The 18,538-nt window shown below is 58.9% G+C and overlaps 5 protein-coding genes across 5 annotated transcripts; all 5 read right to left on the bottom strand.

Annotated features, from left to right (window-relative positions):
* Positions 1–3,118: 3,118 nt before the first annotated feature.
* On the bottom strand, positions 3,119–3,457 carry DCS_08089 (uncharacterized protein; the record flags this gene model as incomplete). Its single annotated transcript, XM_040805371.1, has 1 exon — positions 3,119–3,457. The coding sequence occupies one exon, from the start codon at positions 3,455–3,457 to the stop codon at positions 3,119–3,121; it is 339 nt and encodes a 112-aa protein (XP_040655475.1).
* A 775-nt stretch (positions 3,458–4,232) lies between these two features.
* DCS_08088 (aminotransferase class I and II) lies at positions 4,233–5,918 on the bottom strand (the record flags this gene model as incomplete). The annotated part of the gene is made up of 5 exons (XM_040805370.1): positions 4,233–4,945; positions 5,047–5,216; positions 5,287–5,370; positions 5,421–5,684; positions 5,755–5,918. 5 exons carry the CDS (start codon positions 5,916–5,918, stop codon positions 4,233–4,235), a joined length of 1,395 nt encoding a protein of 464 aa, XP_040655474.1.
* Positions 5,919–6,524: 606 nt separating this feature from the next.
* On the bottom strand, positions 6,525–7,586 carry DCS_08087 (uncharacterized protein; the record flags this gene model as incomplete). Its single annotated transcript, XM_040805369.1, has 1 exon — positions 6,525–7,586. The coding sequence occupies one exon, from the start codon at positions 7,584–7,586 to the stop codon at positions 6,525–6,527; it is 1,062 nt and encodes a 353-aa protein (XP_040655473.1).
* An 866-nt stretch (positions 7,587–8,452) lies between these two features.
* DCS_08086 (regulator of deoxyribodipyrimidine photo-lyase PHR1) lies at positions 8,453–13,340 on the bottom strand (the record flags this gene model as incomplete). Its single annotated transcript, XM_040805368.1, has 6 exons — positions 8,453–9,183; positions 9,241–9,346; positions 9,394–9,688; positions 9,748–10,680; positions 10,740–12,847; positions 12,918–13,340. The coding sequence occupies 6 exons, from the start codon at positions 13,338–13,340 to the stop codon at positions 8,453–8,455; spliced, it is 4,596 nt and encodes a 1,531-aa protein (XP_040655472.1).
* Positions 13,341–15,525: 2,185 nt separating this feature from the next.
* Positions 15,526–17,028, bottom strand: DCS_08085 (uncharacterized protein; the record flags this gene model as incomplete). Its single annotated transcript, XM_040805367.1, has 1 exon — positions 15,526–17,028. One exon carries the CDS (start codon positions 17,026–17,028, stop codon positions 15,526–15,528), a length of 1,503 nt encoding a protein of 500 aa, XP_040655471.1.
* Positions 17,029–18,538: the final 1,510 nt, after the last annotated feature.

Genomic DNA, 18,538 nt, shown 5'->3' with positions numbered 1-18,538 from the left:
TTGTCTGCACTTGGAGCTGCTGCGGCTACGAAAAGCGTCGGGTCCTAGGGCGGACGAGGAGCATCTATCGGTCAGAGACGACGAGAGTACCGGTCGGGGTGGGCGTATGTCGATGTCGAAGGGGGAAAGTCGTCGAGAGTTGGCATCTTGGGGAGAAGGGGGACGGACGGTGAGAAAATACGAGAAGTCGAGGGGTGGAGACGAGGGCGAGCGACGTACGCAAACGAAGCGTTGCCGTTCGCGATGCAACGCTCGGGAGCAAAGGATCACAAAGTCATCCTGAGCGGTGGCGAGGGTGGCAAGCGAGGTGGAGCCGACCCCGGGTGAGGTTGTGGTTACCGGGGCCCTGGAGCCTCGCCGGCGAGAGCCACCACTAGCCGTCACTCTGGTTGGTGCCCGGTTCGGCGTCTCTCCTCCTATCGCAGCTCTGGGGTATGTCAGATGTCACGTGAGCCAGCGGGGTGGGTTGGGGACCTTGGCATTTGCACATGCTTACTTGCTTAAAGTATTACTTGCAGTACAATTACAGTACTCAAGTACGTATACATGTTCCGTAGGTACAGCGCAATACATGTAATATACGGAGTACTCTACCTTCAAGTAAGTACAAGCAAGTACTGGACGAACTCCGTACTGCACAGGACAGAGTACAAAGTATTACTCCGTTCTCCGTGCAGTACTCCGTACAGAGTACAAGTACTACTTTTACAAGTAATAGATACAAAGTAGGAGCATCTACTTGTATGCAAGTAGGTGTACTACTTGTACTGTAATATGCTCCGTACAGTGCTCCTTTTTGTAGTACAAGTACACTCCATGTACTCCGTACTTGCCGTACAGCAGATTCAGGTGTACCGAGTACAGTACTGTACTGTGGTAATTATGTTACATGTACTCCGTAAGTACGGAGTACTGTACTGTAGTAATTATAATGCAGGTACGGAGTACTCCGTAAGTACTGTACAGTAGGTGCCGTACGAGTTGCAAGTACATAAGTACTCGAATGCGCCTGTACATGTACAATACAAGTACAGTACACGTACTGGCAGGTGTGCAGAAAAGGAGTCGCGGCACGTGCAAATTGTCAAACGCGGGGCTCGCTCGGAGGTGTCGCCATGTGCCAATCGCGTCCCAGAGGGATTTGCGGATGAGTTCGCACAGGGTCCCCGAGACGGCGGCCTGACCCCTGAGGTAAGGCGCCCGAGCCCTGAAGTCCCCCACCTTCACCACGACCCACCCCGCTGAAAGGCCCCTGACTTGCATTGGCTGCGGGCGGCACGCGGCCCGGGAGACTGCCTACCCTAGAGCTTCCGTAGGTCGTTCGTTTCATGGGAGAATTCCTCAAGAGAGTCATGGTACAAACAAAAGACGCAGCTGATTCGAAAATTGCATGAATTGGACTTGCCAAAGACTCGCGTATCATTTTTCTTTTTTTTTTTTTCGGAAGAGACGTTTTTGCCGCGCTCGACGATGTGGCGGTTGTCTTGGAGGTCCAACTGCCGAGGTGTACATGTGCTTGTACAACGTAATACTCCGTACCCCCGTCCACCACCACGTTTGTCGTATTATCCAATTGATGATGCTCATGATCTGTGCACCACCCTTGGCCAAGTCACTGCTATGTTATTGCTGGCTGTGCACGTCTTGGCCCGGCAAGGTAGTGTACGAGTCAGTGTAGATATGTGTACTGTAGTTGTACGGAGTAACGGAGTAGCCACTAACACAGTACATGTACTCTGTAGCTCGTAGCTAACAATGCTTACAGCAGCATGTACATGTACCTGAAGCTCGTAGCTAACAATGCTTACAGCAGCATGTACATGTACCTGTAGCTCGTAGCTAACAATGCTTACAGCAGCATGTACATGTACCTGTAGCACTCATCGTAGCATTCAGTGCATCTGCATACAACACTTGAATATGCCTGCACTCATCGGCAGGCTCCGCCGCTGATGCCCATCAACTCCCACCCATCACTCGTCTCCATCGGCCGCTTCCACCATTGATCTAATTACTTACTGTACTTGCATACGTACTTGTAGTCAGCCGTCTCGGGAGCGAGGCAGGGTTGAGATACGGGGCCGGCTTGTCAGCCGCGCCGCATGTGCAGGTGCATCCACAAGTGCTTAGACTTGCCGTACAGTACATACAGTACTGGGTACTTGGTACTTGCGCCCAAGCACATACATCTACACCTACTCTACGCCTGAGTGCCTGGGCCTACACCGACACCTACTCCCACGGCGTAATGATCGAAAGCAACCCTGCGGGATTCCGGCCGAACCGTCTCCGAAGCCATGGAGTATGCTCTGGTCGCCCACCATCTAGTTTCATTCCTCTGTTCGACTCGTTGCGCTGCCCCCAAACGTCCCCGGACTCGAGGGGCCAACGGTGAGGGGGAGGGCAAGCCCGGCCATTTCCGAACAGACTACGTTATATGTGAACAAGCGACGCCGTGCTTGCTGATCGGTTCGCCGCATCTGTGGGAACGCGTGACACTTGGGCCCGTCGCCGCTGCTGATGTTGGCGCACCCATGTCGTGACGAGCCCGATGCCGGTGCCGACGCCGATGCGAAACATGTCACTTCCACTCCGCGTAACCGATGCCTTCCATCGCACTCTCAACCTCCTTCCGAGAAGCCTCGTCAAGAATTTTGTCGGCGGAAAGCCGTATCCGTTTGTTGTAGACTAGATGGCGGGCTTGAAAGTCTCAAGTGATGCCGAATGTAAATTCTCTCGGCAGATGCGGGCAACGTGACGCACGGCATCGGTGACGATCAACATCTTGTGCCTTGACAGGGACGGTGCATGTGCCCTCGTCGATGCCCATGTACGAGGCCGCAGTGGCAGACTTTCCGCGCGGAAGCAAGACGATGGGCGCTAGCCACGACGTTCCAGTGCAAGGGACGCCCGGCAAGGTCCAAGGAAAGACAGGAACCGTCGCTTGACGCTCTGCTCGGTGCTCGGGTCAGCCAGGTCCAACCGTCGGTCCCGCCAAAGCACAGAAAGAGCACGTCATTGCTTGTTGAAAGTCGTAGACAACGAAGGGAAAGGAATGAAACTCGTAGACGGGGCATCGAAAAAGGCACAGGCAAGGGCGTGTCGTCGAGTGCCTGCTTCAAAGTGAGCCGCCCTCGCGCCATACCGAGGAGAAGAATGCATTCTTGCCTTGCCAAGCTGAAGGGGAAGGAGAGGGAGGACTCGACGTTGAAGGGTGCCGTGGAAGACGGCCACGGACGGCCAGGATGCGTCGGCTGAGGCCTTGGTCGATGCTCAGACCAGGAAGGGCCAGCTTGGGAACAGTCCAACGGAGGCTTGCCTTCCAGAGTTCGACGACGAGGAGCGGGAAGGCGTCGAAGAGGCAGAAGTGCATCGTGGAAGCAGCAGTCCTCAACATGGCATATAAAAGACGCTTTCTCTTCGCTCCAAAACCGCCGTCTTCATTCTTCTGCTTCATTGTTCGTCAGCACAGTTCCCAAGTCTCTGCCCATCAACCTTTCCATCGCCTCTTTTCCTGCTCGTTGTCCAAAGCCCGACCCATCTTGACCAAGACGAGGTTTCACGGCAACAGGCATCGCTTTCCGACCGTCTCAGAAGTGCACGCCGTCGATTGTGTTCACCGCTGAGCACGCAAAGCGCACGGAGCGAACATGACGGCTAGAGTTTCATCACCGACGGCAAAAGACAAAGGTGCGGACCTTCATCGTGACCCCTCTCTTGCTTCAGTGATGAGGTTTGTGCAGTCTGATCCGCGACGCGGTTTCGCGAAGCGGAAGTGAGGAAATATATGTCATCCTTCATAGAAGCATAGTTGGTGAATGGAGGTCGGGTACTTTTTTTCACCTTTTAGGCATTCCTTGGCACCGCACCGCACTCAGCCGACGCGTGACATTCACGTGGGCTGACCAAAAGGACTCCATCATTCTAGGCTTCCCGTTCAAAAGTTAGTCCGGCAGCGGCGTCGCTTTCACTTTGCTAGGGGCAGCGTCCAACCTCGTCACCAGGTACACCACACCACGTACGTTTCAGCATGCATGGAGGAGGCTGCTCGACTGGGCGTGGACAAAGGAGGATGGACCAAGAGGCTGGCGTTTTGGGTTTTGCATTGTACCGTGCATGTAGGCGTGCAGTGCAGGCTGCGATGCAGAATGTAGATGGATCACCATGAGCTCGTCGGCTGCAAGCGTGGCGGAATCGACTGCCTCTGGCAGGCAGCCAGCCTATTAGGCAGCCTACTCCTGAATATACTTCTTCAAGCCCCTCAGCCGCGCCTTGGCCTCCTCGAGCAGCTCGTCATCCTTGCAAACGGCGAAGCGGATGTAGTCCTCGGCCATGTGGGCGTTCTTGTCCGTGTAGAACTCGGTCGGCGGGATGGCGGCGACGCCAACCTCCTGGATCAGGAACCAGGCGAGCTTGAAGTCGCGCGGCCGACTCGCCACGTGGGGCGGGAAGGGGTAGTCCTCGGGCACCTTGATCTTCTTCATGTTGACGAGCACAAAGTAGCCGCCGTCGGGCTTCGAGTAGGGCATGCCGAGCTCATCCCAGACCTCGTTGAAGCGATCCATCTTGCGTCTCATGTCGCGGATCGTCTCGTCCCAGAAGCCAAACGACTCGGCCCGCTCGAAGCCGACGGCGCAGGCCTCCTGCAGCGGCGAGACCGACGAGTAGCAGATGCGCGTGTGCGCGGCCGAGACGTACTTGACGAGCTCGGCCGGACCCATGACCCAGCCGACGCGCCAGCCGGTGGCGTAAAAGTTCTTGCCCGCCGAGCCGACCGTCATCGTCAAACGGCCAATCTCGGGAGAGAGGGTCGAGATGCGGGTGAAGTCGACGTAGAAGAGCCGGTCGTAGACCTCGTCCGAGAGGATGAGGATCTCGTTCTTGACGCACAAGTCGCCGATCCTCTGCAGCTCCTCCTTGGAGTAGACCTTGCCGACGGGATTGTCTACCGTCAAGTCAGCAGGCGGGTCCGCCGACGACACAAGGTGCCGCCCGTCGCGGGTTCGGGCTGGCGGCGTGCGTGCGCAGGCCATGGGCTCGACCTACGCGGCGTGTTGAGCACAATCATCTTCGTCCGCGGCGTCACGGCCCGCTCGAGCTCGTCAAAGTCGATGGTCCAATCGGCCGCCGACGACGTCTTCGTCGCGCCCGTCTCGGGCGGGTGCATCGGCACGTAGACGACCTTGCCACCGGGCATCTCGATGTTGCTGATGTACCTGCGGCCCGCCTAGGCTTAGCAAAGGCAAGGATGCCGAGCAGCAGGGCAGGGGGTGGGGGCGGACGAACTGATCGAAAAAGGGCTCGAAAACGATGACTTCATCGCCGGGCTCGATAAAGGCCATGAAGGCACTCAGCATGCCTGCGAGACACCTGTCAGCGATTCGAGTCGAGCGCGGCCGTTTGACTACTCGCTCGGATACGTGCCCTCGTTTGCGCCCGTCGTGATGGTCACCTCGGTTTCGGCGTCGATCTCGCGCCCCCAGAAAGGCGAGTAGGCGTCGGCGATGGCCTTTTTGAGGCGAGGACGACCCTTGGTGGGCGAATACTGGTTGCACTCGACCCGATCCAGCGCTTCCTTGGCCGCGTCGAGGATGAAGGGCGGCGGGTTGTAGCCGAAGAAGCCCTGTCCCATGTTGACAATGGGCTGCTTCGGGGACGCCGCCGCCGCCTCGTTGATGATGGACCTGCGCAGAACAGGTGAGCCGTCCGCCCTCGTCTTGGCCTTGTCGACGCGAGCTTCGAGTGCTTGCTCACCAGACATCCTGCTTGTGGCTCCGCACCCTCTCGGCGGGCTTCAGCTTGCCGCTCACGCTCATGGCGCTATACGTTTTCCTCGCTGCGGGAAGCAGGGTGATGGGAGCCTTGCTGCTTCGGAGCCGAATCGTGATCTTGGAAAACAGCGCGGCGGGACGAGACATTGATGGGGGGGCCGATGGCTGGCGATGCTGGGACTTGGCCTCGGACTTTGTTCGTCCAACAGGATTGGCTGCAATGCGTGAATTACTCCGGGCCCGGCCGGTGTGTGGGATCTCGATTGGCTGCTGCGTGTGACAATATAGCGAGGCCGAGGTAGGCGATTGGGTTGTTGCGAGGGCGCCGCGATGTCGGAAGCTCGACGATATCGATAAAGCTCCGAGTTGACGAGTTCGGAGTAATTACGGAGCGGAATACGGTACTCTGTACTTGCTTTAATATGACTTGACCAGTACCGTACGGAGTATACAGTACAAGTATTAATACATGTACTCCGTACCTCGGTCTCAGTATTTACGTAGCATTTAAATATTTAATTAATATTCCGTTTCCGTATTATTATTATTATGGTGAGCTTGGTCAGCATCGATGACTAATCAAACCTGCTACGCCTGATTGCGAATCAACGACGACAAAGTCGTGCTGCTGTCTTTCACCATTGACAATGATATTGTGATATTTCAGTGTCAGCCTTGAAGCTCAATACCCATCTCGTAGGACTTGAATTCTACCCGATCGCCAAGAGAGAGTTGCTCTCTCACATCCCTTCTCTACCAAAATGTAACGGGCCGAAAGTTGCGCGGCGCCTCGATGCCCAACGTCTCGCCGTCCTCGCCCTGGCCAGCCCTCTCCCGAAGCAGCAACGCCGTCGCCGACTCGGCTGCCGTCTTTGCCGTCACTCTATCGTTGAGCTCCCAGGCCAGCAAGCCTGCCAGAAGCCTGACCATGTCGTGCTGCGGGTTCAGTGCGAGAAGCTCCCGGACATGGCCGGAGCACGTGGCCGCGTACGCTTCCACCTCGTCCTTGCGGCATCGGCACGGCGGACGCTGCGCCATCGTCGCCAGCATCGTGATGCCCAGCGCCCACACGTCGTCCCCCGGACCCTGGTGGGTACCGTGCTGGCCAATCTCGGGCGAGTAGTATTCGGGTGTGCCGCGCAGCTGATGCCTCTGCCTGCCGTCGAAGCGCCTCACGTCGGCGCAGTCGGCGAGCACGACGTCAAAGGGCTCGAGGCTGCGGAGGACCATGTTGCTGGCCTTGAGGTCCGTGTGGAAGAGAGCCTGACCGTGAAGGTAATGGAGCGCGCGGCCCATCTGCCGGACCATTTGGAGGATCTCCTCTGCCGCGAGACTCCTCGGCGACGCTTCGTCGATGCGGCCCTGAAGATTACCGTAGGCGCAGAGCTCGGTGACGAGAAGGGCGCAGCCGACATTGCCGGGCTCTTCGTACCATTCAACCAACTTGAGGATGTTTTCCTGCCCAGACCCTGTCAGATGCCACCGCCGGATGGACGCTGCAAGCATGGTCGCCGCGCAACGTACGTGCTTCAGATCGCCCAGGATCCTCGCCTCTCTCCTCGTCTGCTGGATCGCCTTGGTCGACTTGGCGGCAAAAACTCTCCCGTCCGACACTCGCAGCGCCTTGTACACGACGCTCCAGCCACCCTTGCCCAGGAACGATCCTAGACGGTATTTCGTCGACGCGAATTTGTCGTGTACGATCGTGGCACGAGCCTCGTCGTCGGCCGTCCACAGGACCCGAGCCATGGCATCGCCATGAAAATGGACCGGTGGCAGGCTCGAGCAAGCATCGGTTGAGGATGGACGCTGCATTTTTTCAGAGGATGGACGCTGCATTTTTCATACAGCCATGCGTCTGTGAGCTGTCTTGCCTCTGGCCTCTCCTGCTGCGACTTCTTGGCATGTTCCTTCCTCCGTACACTCTTGGCCGTTTCGTGAATCGCCGCAAAGTCTGTGAAGATAACAAGCAGGCCAGAGCACCTACCACGACGACGGATCCTTACTTGCTCCATTTCCTGCCAACGCATCTACCGCGACTGGGGAGCAGCCGGACCAAACATCAGATAGCAGAGTGAGTCGCCGTCATGCTTTGCCACGAACCTGCCTCTCCACGCCGCATCTGTGCCCTCCTACTCCACCAAGCATGAATCGCACCGATGGTTTCAAAGGCATCAAGGAGGGAGTGTATGGAACAACTGCAGAGGAAGATCATGGAGAATACGTCATGGGTAGGTACCCAGACAGGTAGGTACGTCGCGTAGATGTTGCAACGGTCAGGCCCGGCTTCCTTGAGCTCTTCTCGGCCTCCTCCATTCACAAAGCTATAAAGTATGTGAGCGCACGCAATATGGTACAACGGCACAAGACGGCCGATCCGTCTTGTTCCCCCTGTGCACAGCAAGCCCGTCCAAGTTCTGCAATCAGGCAGAGCTGATCTGATCTAATGATGGGATATCTCAGAAGCCATTCGCCGATGCCTCGTCTCAAACGCATAAACGCCACCCGTGTAGACTATCAATCAGTGGTTCAAGTGCCGGTAGAATACGCGTCCTGCCCGCGAAGCGCATTTTGCCAGCTTTTGCCTTGGTCCTGTCCCCTTTCTCTCGTAACTGCGAAACGACCGGCGTCGTAGCTTGAAGAAGATGAAGGTATGCTACGCGCCCCCCTCATGGACAGCATCACGTTGAGATGCCCTCTTCAGGTTCCCCATCATCCTCTCCACAAAGTTCATGGATTCGCATCCTGGAACGCCGGCAAACTCCTGTGGTTGCGCAGCAGCATCCGTTGCCATCGGTTTTGGCTGTGCGGCAGCTGCCGTCGGCCCTGGTCCCACGAGGGGTTGGTCCTCCCTCTTCGGAATCACGCTTGTCGCACTCGCCTGCACCGCCATGCCTGGAAATATGGGAACCGGGACTGGCGTTGTCGACTTTACTACTGGAACCGAGGCCGCCATGCGAGGGCTGAGCGAGGCACCGGGGTGAGAGGGCAACTGTGCCTGGGCCTGGGCCTGTGCTTGTGTCGGTCCCTGGCCCTGTGTTTGCGTCGGTCCCTGCGCCCGCACCTCGGCCGGTGCCAGGCTCAGATCCAGTTCCTGCGCGTGCACCTGAACCTGCGGGGTTGCCTTTTCCAACTCTGCGTTCGCCGGGTTCGCCATCGCCGGGATCGCCATCGCCGGGATCGCCATCGCCGGGATCGCCATTGCCGGGGCCGCCATCGCCGGAGTCGCCATCGCCGGGATCGTCATCTCCGGGGTCGCCATCGCCGGGGCCGCCATCGCCGGGGTCGCCGTTGCTGGAGTCGTTGTCGCTGGCGCTGCTGTTGTTGTCGCGAGCGGACTTGTTGCCGATGCCGAGCCCATCGCGGCCAAGAAGCCGGGAGGCAGGGGGACTGGTGATTGCTTCGCTGGAACCTGAATCGGGGGCTTAGTCGAGTTCAAGGCGAGGTGGATGGCGGCAGATAATCCAACCTTGTACGGCTTCGGCGCCGGCGTCTGCGCGGGCTTGGGCCTGGGCCTGGCCTTTGGCGCCTGCGGCTGTGGTGGCCCATGTGCTGCCAGTCCGTGTCGAGGCAGACTTCCATGCTGAGGAGTGTATTGGGGAGCATGGGGAGCCATCATGACCGGCCGCGGCTGCTGTCCCGCCATTTCGGACATGACAAACGATTGCTGCCCGAACCCAGGCCGCATCAGGCCTTGCGACGCCAACGGTTGGGATGCTGCCTCGAGCTCTCGATGGGGGGGAGGGTATCGAGGACCCGAAACTGCGTGCGGCTGGGCCAACGGTGCAGCGTGACCCGTGCTGCATTTTCGAAGCCCGTCCGTCTGCGTTGACACCATGGGCGCGCGCGGGTTCCTTTCGTAGCCGTTGACGAAGCCACCCCAAGGCGAATAAGGGGTGCGGTACTTTGACGGATCCCTGTGCAGCTCGTCAGTACCTACGATCGAGGCCTCTCGGCGGCGGGCGCTGATACGAACCTGTTATGGTTTACCTGGAAGAAGGGGTACTTTTGATGGACGGAAGAGTAGACATGCCAGGCGGGCCTCTGCTGCGGTGCCGCCGGCTGTTGGTACGCAGAGGGTGCCGGCTGCCAAGTGGAAGTCGGTTGCGCCGTACGACCTTGCGCGATCGGCGCAGCGGCATGGTGAGAGTTCTGCAGCGCGGCGAGCGAATACCCCTGAGCGTTGTTGGATCCTGGCTTCTGAACCGAGTACATGTCCCTGCTCTCGTGAGCCGGAGCCGTAGTGTGATGGCGATGGTGGAGGTTCTGTTGAGAAGCCGCCATATATGACGGAGGTGCCAACGGTGCCGAGGACGTCGTCGGTGCTGCCGAGCCGACGCCCTGAGCCTGGTATGCCAACGGAACAATCGGCTGCGGATGCATCGACGTCCTGGGCTTGTACAGGTATGGCTTCGGCGGCCGTGCAGAGCCGTCACCCGGCTGCGTGCTCAGGGGACTGAAGGTGTAGGAGTAGCCGCCGGCTACACTGGGCCGCCGTCTGTGGAAGGCCGCAGCCTTGACCGCTGGCTTTGGTTTCGGCGCTTTCGGCAGCGTGTCCAAGAAGTTGCTCTTGACGTTGTGGCACGCGTTGGCCGGATCATCGGTGTACTGTGCCCTCGCATCCGTCGACGTCCGGCCAAGGTAGTGCCAGATCTGGTCCGGCTTTGACAGGTCAACCTTGGACTGGTCCTTGTTCGCGACCTCGGCAACGTGAAACTCGGCCCAGGCACAGCCGTCGACGAAGACGTCATCTTTCCTCGGCTTGTCTTCGTGCAGTCGTTTCGCGTTCAGCTTGTCCTTTGCCTTTTTCGATGCCGGCAACGGAACGGCTTTTGCGGATGCCTTTGGCAGGCGGAAGTCGGCCGGGTCCGGCAGCAGCAGCCACTTCCATTCAACCTCGACGCGGCCGCTGCTTCATCATGTTAGATATGGGACTCGTTGGTTGCAGGGGGATGGAGGGAGACGTACCCGTTCGGCATGGCACGGATCAACACGGTCTCCTCGTCTGGGCGATTCTCGACGACAACACCGGCAAAGATTTCGCCCTTGTAGAACTGGAACTGGCGAATGTCGCCCTTCCGAAGCGCTCGAGCGGCGGCGCGAATGGCCTCGTCCGCCTCCAAAGCGTCGCCATCGCGCCTCTTGTCCCTCTTTGTGCGATGGAATCGGCAGCTAAAGGCAAAGGCCTGCTCCTTGTACTCGGTGCCGTCGTCGCCAAATATAGGCACCTGCTGTTCTTCGACGAAGCAGCCGATGGCGGCGGCACAGGTCGCGTGGTACGCTCTCGTGCACTTGCTGTGCGAGCATTGGAAGCACGCACCGCGCTTCGAACGGCAGAAGAGACACTTGAGATCGGTGCGGCCTTTTTGGATCCCCGCGACGTTGCAGACGACTTCCTTGCCGTCGACGGTGTCGATGTACGTCTCGGGTATGTAAAGGGCGCAGAGGCGATGGGCCTGGCGCCCGTGATCCGTCGGAAGCATCTCCAGCTCCTCCACGCCGTGCGGGCAGAGGCAGCAGGGAGGCTCGGCCTTGGCCCGCAGCCGAAGTTTGATCTTCTTCACCTTGGCTCCCTTGACCGGCCCACGCTTCCGCTTGCGGCCCGCGCCCTTGAACTTGACGCCCAGACTGGCGGGTGGTGTCGGCAAGCCGGATGGATCTTCGTCGTCGTCGTCGTCGTCGTCGTCGTCGTCGGTTTCTTCGTATTCCGTCTCCTCGCCGCGCAGCTTGCGCTCGATTTCGTACACGTTGATCCACACGCTGTCCTGGGCCTGCGCGCACTCGCACTTCTTGGCAATCTTGCCCATCTCGAGCCAGGAATCGAGGGCAAAGTTGACGGCCTCGGCACAGTTGTACCCCAGGTTGTAGCCCGAATGATAGCCGTAGGGGTAGGTGACAACGAACTCGCCGGGGTAGGACAGAACCTTGTTGACCTTGATGTTGTAGTGGGTCAGCAGATGCTGGGGAGAGATGAGGAACCCCTTGTGTCGGAGGAACTGGCTGCAGGCCTTGGCGTCGGCGGGCCATATGTTCTTCATGGCGGCCTCGAAGCGGCGGGCGTCGGCCTGCGATATGCTGTACCACTGCTTCGGGGCGCCAAAGTGAAGATAGTTGATGCTGTAGAGGTCAACATCCTCCAGATGCCAGGCAAAGGTGGCCTTCCACATGCCCAGGTACAGGTAGGCCGTGTTGACGCCGGGGATCTTGGTGCCGAGCACGTCGAGGAGATTGGGGAGCCTGTTGAGCCCCCAGCTCTCGGTCCGGTCGTCGAACAGGGTGCCCATCATGTCGGCGCCGTACAGCGGGGACGCGTACGTCAGGGTTCGCCAGTATGCCCTCTCGAGCTCCTCGCAGCGCTCCGGCGTGTAGTCGGAAACGTCCATTCGGTAGTCGAAATCTTTAAAGGCCGCCTCGTCGATCTTGGCGGAGCCTTCCCGGCGGGCGCATTTCCGGCGGGCCGAGACGGACTGCATCTTTGCCTTGGCCGGCCTCGAGATGCCCATGCGGCCGACCGAGGGTCGGGGGCCGTCGTCGTCGTCGTCGTCGTCGTCGTTGTCGTGGCCGCCGTCATCGGCCATGGGGTGATCCGGATCCTTTTCGATCGAGTCGACAGGCCGGTTTGGCGCGTCGTGGGGGTTGGCGTCGGGTTTGGGCGAGACGGGCGTCATTGGTCTGTCCTCGTCGTCGGCCCGAGCGTGCTTTCCCCTGCCCTTGGAGGGCCTACCCCTGCCGCGCTTCTTGGGAGTCGAGGGCTTCGCGGAAGACTTGGGGGCCGGCGGACGGCGCGCAGGCCTGGCCTTGTCGGCGTTTATTCTTCGTTCGCCACGTCTCGCGGGCGGCTGGTGCTCGCTCTGCTCGCAGAGCTGTCGCCACTGCGGCAGATTGTAGGATCGTCCGTGGAGGATGTTGACCTGTCGATAGGTGCCGTTCGATCCCATGATGTCCTGCTTGATCGGTTCGCGCACTCGGACGTGCTTGACGAGCTCGTCGAGCGGCGGCTGGGCATCCTTCCACTCCCTCGGGGGGATGATCTTGATGATGCCCGACTTCATGCCGTAGCCGTCGACCTTTTTCATCTACGACGCCCGATGTTAGCGAGGAGGGGCGGTGGCCGCTCGGGGCACGGGGCCCGTCGGGAGGACGTACGAAGCGTTGAAAGTCTTTGAACTGAAACATGGTCGGGCGAAAGACGGGCACGGCTCCCGACCAGTGGTCCGGTAGAACCTCGCCAATGTCCACTTCCGCCTCCTCCTCCTGCTGCTCCCGCCGCCGTTCGGACGGCTGCCGTTCGGACCCTGGCTTGTCAACCGGCGGCTCGACGGAGCGTACGGGAGGATGGTCGAGTATGGATTCGTCCTCGAGGTCGCTCAGCTCCGAGTCGCTGGCCTCGGACTTGGGCGCATTGTAGCTGTCGGGCGGCGAGTGCAGGAACGGGGGGGGCGCCGGCCGTTGAGCACATTCAATCTGGTCCTCGGGCAGGGAGGCAACGGCCGGAGCAGAACAATCAGACGCCCCGACGCCAGTCTCGGCATCGACCAGGGCCGGGGCGATGACGGTGTCGGCCGACATGGCGAGCGGATTGAGGAGTATCAAGCCGCGGCGTGCGATCTGGCCATCAGGCGCGGTTTGGTGTCGTTTCGGAAGGATTTTTGTTCCGAACCGCAGGGCACAAGAAGGAGAGGAGAAGGGGCGGTTCACAACCGAAGAGTGTTGCACGGAGCAACAGTCGAGTTGCTTGCAGAACGGCAACGGGATGGCGAGATGAAGTGTCGACGGGCAAAGCAAGTGACTGCAGTAGAGTTGAAGTGTGGTGGTGTGATGTGTAGTGGGCGCACGGGTCAAGGGAGCGCAGGCGAACTACCTACTAGGTAGCAAACAAGCAGCGGCCACGGGGGGGTGTCAGTGGGATGCGGAGAATTGGTAGCGGTGCTCAGCACACCAAAGTACATGGACATGTACTGTAAGTACTGCTTAGGTACTGCTCCAGTACTGCTAATGTGACTCCAGGCTCTCCGTCTGCAGTACCCGTGACAACCACGACGGGAAATAGAAGGCAGCGAAGGAGGTACTTGTACTTGCACGTACTTGCAGACCTACTGTAGGTATTTCTTCAGTGCCAAAAAAATGGAGCATTCGTACCTTTGGGGTCAGTCTGGAGCAAAAAGGCGAGAGAGCGCCCAGAAGCTACAGTCAGTACTTGGATAGAGAGTACCTGCGAGGTACTTGCGAGATACCTGCGAGATACCTGCTTCGGCGTATAAATTTGCCCAGCGAGGCTCGGAGAATCGGCGAATGATACATGTGGGAGCTAGTAGTACTTGGTACTCTGCACTGAACATGCACTGTAGGTGTACGGAGTACATATAAGTAAGTACGGAGTAAGTACATGTAAGTACGGAGTACGGCGTACAGTACTCTTAATTACTTGTGCAACAAGTACTTGTAATTTATAGTGTACTTGCTCCATAGTCGTGCTCGCAACGGAGTACTTGTACATGTACAACTACAGTACTCTGTACAGTACTCGCAAATTAATAGTTGTAAAATACGACTACTCAAGTACTGTACTCTGTACGTCGGGGGACGTTGCCATCCCTACCGATTGTATTCTGGTTGCTATCGTCAAAGGTAGGATAGAGCTGTCCTCGCTGTGTGGGCGGCGTGCAACCGTAGAGTACTTAGTACAGTACTCCGTACATGGACGACTATTGTACCTTATAGTAGGCGTAACTAATCGACCTAAGCCTGTTTGGGATTCGTGTGCAAGTATTTGTCCGTCTTGACGTAAGTGCTTAAGTAAGCACACCTCGGCGTAATCAGGTGTACCTACTCCAATCATATCAGTCGGTTGCATCGACAGTTAAGCTCAGCACCAACATGTACTGTATATCATACAGACACGCTCTGCTTGCTCACGCCAGCACATCCGTTGCCTCGACGTCGGCGCCTTAGTACCATCAATTGACAACTGCCGAATGCTGCTGGCGCGAGTTCCTGTTCTTTTGACCTGCAGATGCACCGGACGTATTCGGAATAGACGCTGGTCGAACTCTCCCCGAGGGCAATGTTGTGTGGCATCGCCGGCGCGAAGCGTAAACGAACGAGTGTGAAAAAAGGATGAGCAGTAGAGTACAACCACAAGCACATGTACCGTGCACATACATTCAAGGACGTATGAGCACTCGCATATCGGTCATTCACACACTTGAGGCGATGGTCCTTGTGCGGTTGATGGTGCGTGCAAAACCATGTACGGCGATGGAGGTGTTGGAGGTGCATACCTAGTAATATTCCGCACATGCTTTCTTTCTATTAGTACCTGCAAGCATACTTTCGTACAGCACCTGGGCGTGAAACGAGGCCTCGCCAGGCGGTAACAGGCCCGGCACAAAGACGCCAACCAACACGCGGACCATCCTGATGCAGTCCGCGAGCGTCACGCGACGTCACGTGAGGGGTATTCCGAGGCCCGCCGACCCAGGGCAGCGTACACAAAGACAAAAAATGCCGAGCAAAAATGCAGCAAGAAGCACACGGTCCCAACAGCCGTGCTCGTTGCAAATACAGTGCCAACGCTGGACATGATGCCGCACACTCTCTCCAAAATGCATGAATAATCGACGCACGAAAGACATGGACATGACGTCCGACGACAACGATGGAATGCACTTCTGCCTGGTGGACGGTGGACAAGTGCCGAATGAGCCTAGGGCGTTGGGGCGTCTGTGCTCTCCGCCGGCCGGGTCATTTTACTTTAAACCGGTTCATTCAAGGTGTCGACATCATGCTCAGAACCGTCGTCGTCGTCGTCGTCGTCGTCGTCGTGGCCGTTGCCGTCAAAGGCGGCGGTGATGCCGATGGGGTCCGGCGTGACGTGGCGTGGCCACTTGACTTGGATGGTCGGCATGACGTTGTCGAGATGGTCCTTCCAACGCGGACCCGCGTACCTCATCTTGGCGAGGTCGGCAAACGAGACCTTGTACTCGGCCGGCCGGTGCGAGTAGGCTTGCTTCGCCATGCCGACCATGATCAGGTTCAGGTCGAGGTCGGGCATGGCGCGCAGCTGGCTCAGGAAGTCGAGCCAGAAGCTGAGCCTCGGCGGGTCGCCGGCGTCGTCGCCGGGCGGCAGGGAGCGCAGGAGGGTCACCTTCCACAGCTCGAGCCGCCTCAGCGACGACGCGAATCGGCGGATGACGTGCAGCAGGGGCGCGGCGTGCACGTTCATGAAGCCGAAGCTCAGCTCCTGCAGGTTGGGCAGGGCCGGCGGGGCGGGCACGACGTCGTCGGCGGTGCTCGCGAGCCAGTCGAACAGATGCTCGAGCGCCGGGTTCTGGTCGTAGCCCTCGTTGATGCGCAGGCTCGTGAGGCTCGTGCACTGGCTCAGGAAGTTGCGCAGGAAGTGCTCGGAAACCGAGGCCGAGGTGCCCGGCGGACCCCAGACGGGACCGTGGGCCCTCCAGGTGAGGTCGATGGAGAGGTGCAGCTTCTCGAGCTTGTTGAGGATGGGCGTCACCGAGGGCTCGATGAAGCTCGGGATGTGAAAGGCGAAGCCCCGGAGCCGGTTCCCGTGCCTCGCCATGACCTCGATGCCCTTGGGCTCGGCGCCGGCGACGCCGAGGGCGTGGAGGATGAGGGCAAAGACCTGGCTGCAGAACTGCAGCGACAGGCTGGCGCCCCAGGAGCTGTCGACGGCCTGGCCGAGGAGCAGGCCCGTCTCGCCAAAGATGGTCTTGGACCCGTAGCTCGTCCACTGGGCGTCGGCGCCGTCCCGCAGCCGCTTCTGCGAGTTGAAGTCGCGGAGGACGACGTGCTCGAGGTTGGGGAGGTTGCGGAAGATGTCGGTGAGCATCTCGCGGTAGCCGCCCGTGTTCCAGAGGATGAAGTGGTCGGCGTATCGCTTCTTGAACCGGCGCTCCTTGCCCTCGTCGGGCAGCGGCCGGTGGATGCCCTCGGGGAAGCGCTCGAGGCCGATGTGGAGGTGGCGCAGGTGGACGGCCAGCCGGCTCTCGGAGATGTCGTGCAGCGCCTGCAGGCTGTTCTCCGTCACCATGAACTGCTTCTTGGTGAAGAAGTCGTGGGCGAAGACGGCGTGGAGCTTCCTCTCGACCGACCGGCAGCTGAGGCGGAGGGAGCCAAAGTCGGCCGTCGGCAACGAGGCGGCGACGCGGGCGAGCACCTCGAGCGGCAGCGACAGGAGCGAGCGGCCGCCGGGCGGCTCGCCCTCGGCCCAGGCGGCCATCCAGGCGGCGTCGGCCATGTCTGGAGCCTCTCGGCTTCAGCTTCGGATCGGGTCGTCACCGAGTCTTTGCTTCGTCTCGGACGGGCGGCGGCAGGCCGACGACGATGACGGCTCGACGAGGCGGCGACGGATCGGGTCGACGACGATGATGAGTTGCGCAGCGGGCCGCCCACGGAGGGGTGCGTTGACGGCGTGACATGCAGGCAGCAGCGGCGGTGGCCTCGGCCGAGATTGCCCTCGCCGGGGAGGACGGGGGGATGGATGGGGAGAAGGGGAGTCAGTTTGCCAGTGGCCAGGTTGCTTCTCGAGGATGAGTCGGCTTCGGCATGGGCCAGCCATGCGATCTCAGTGCCTCGTCCGTAGCTAAGAGCGGCGGGGTGTCTGCCGGAACGTACCGTCAGCGGCTGCGTTGCCTTTGCGTGTGCTGTCGAGGGGCTCTTCTCACCTGCATCCAATTGCCGCGCCGGACGGTCATGATGGCGAGATGATGTGATGGCGAGTCGGACTGGGATGTTGGTTGCCGTTGGCTCGAGTGGTAATAGGAGGTACAAGTACGAATACGGAAGTACATGCCGTGTCAGTGACAAGTAGGCAAGTCCTGTAAGTATGCAAGTACATGTAAGTACATGTAAGTACGGAGTACAGTACGCCGTAATTAGCTGTACACGTACTAATGCCAAGTACGGAGTAAGTACCTAGTACTCACTGTACAACTAGTGGACATGGACGGGGTACAAGTACTCCGTGCAGTACGTGCGGCACAATGGGCTTGGTTGTAGTTGTACATGCACTGCAAGTACAGCAATTAATTACTGTACAGCAATGCTGGCAGGTTGCGTTCAGCGGGCAGCAACAGTTCGTACCGGCCAGATGCACCAATCAAAGCGACCACGCCAACGGCCGTGGCACCTGTGAAGGACCCACAGTGTCGTGCAACAGATGCTTGCACTTCGTATCCGTACTCGTACTTGTACTCTGTACTTGTGTTCCGCAATAGTGAGTATTACTTCGTAGGTGTGCAGTCATAAGTAATACTTGATTTGGTCTACGGAGCGCAGGACATGCATCGGCCGCATGCAAGTTCAAGTACGGCAGCAGGAATGGCGAGTGCATGTATGAACATGTCGAACGCTGTACGTCACGTGTGAGTACCGAGCACCACGTGTGAGTACCGAGCACCACACGGAGTACAGATGCAGTACTCTAGCAGGCTACTAGCATGCACCGCAATACAGTACATGTAGCTTGGGAGGCAGCTGTCGGTACGTCCAAGTAGGTACTTGATAATGATACTCGTTCTTCCAATACGAAGCACCAGTCCGTACAACAGGCACCCTGGAAAACCCAGACAGCTTCGGAATGCACGCCGAGATCGGAGTGATTAAGTATGCTACTTAGTGTAGGTAGGTATCTACAGTACTAGGTAGCTACAACAGTGCCTACTAGGTACCTGTAGGTACTAGATTCCGAGTACCAAGGCCCCTCCATCCGCCATACTGAGGTACGTCCATGTACTTGTGCCGCATGG

The sequence above is a fragment of the Drechmeria coniospora genome, chromosome 03, assembly GCF_001625195.1.
Source record: "Drechmeria coniospora strain ARSEF 6962 chromosome 03, whole genome shotgun sequence".
Taxonomy (NCBI): Eukaryota; Fungi; Ascomycota; class Sordariomycetes; order Hypocreales; family Ophiocordycipitaceae; genus Drechmeria; species Drechmeria coniospora.
The sequence above is the reverse complement of the archived record's forward strand: the minus strand, read 5'-3'. Positions and strand labels throughout refer to the sequence as shown.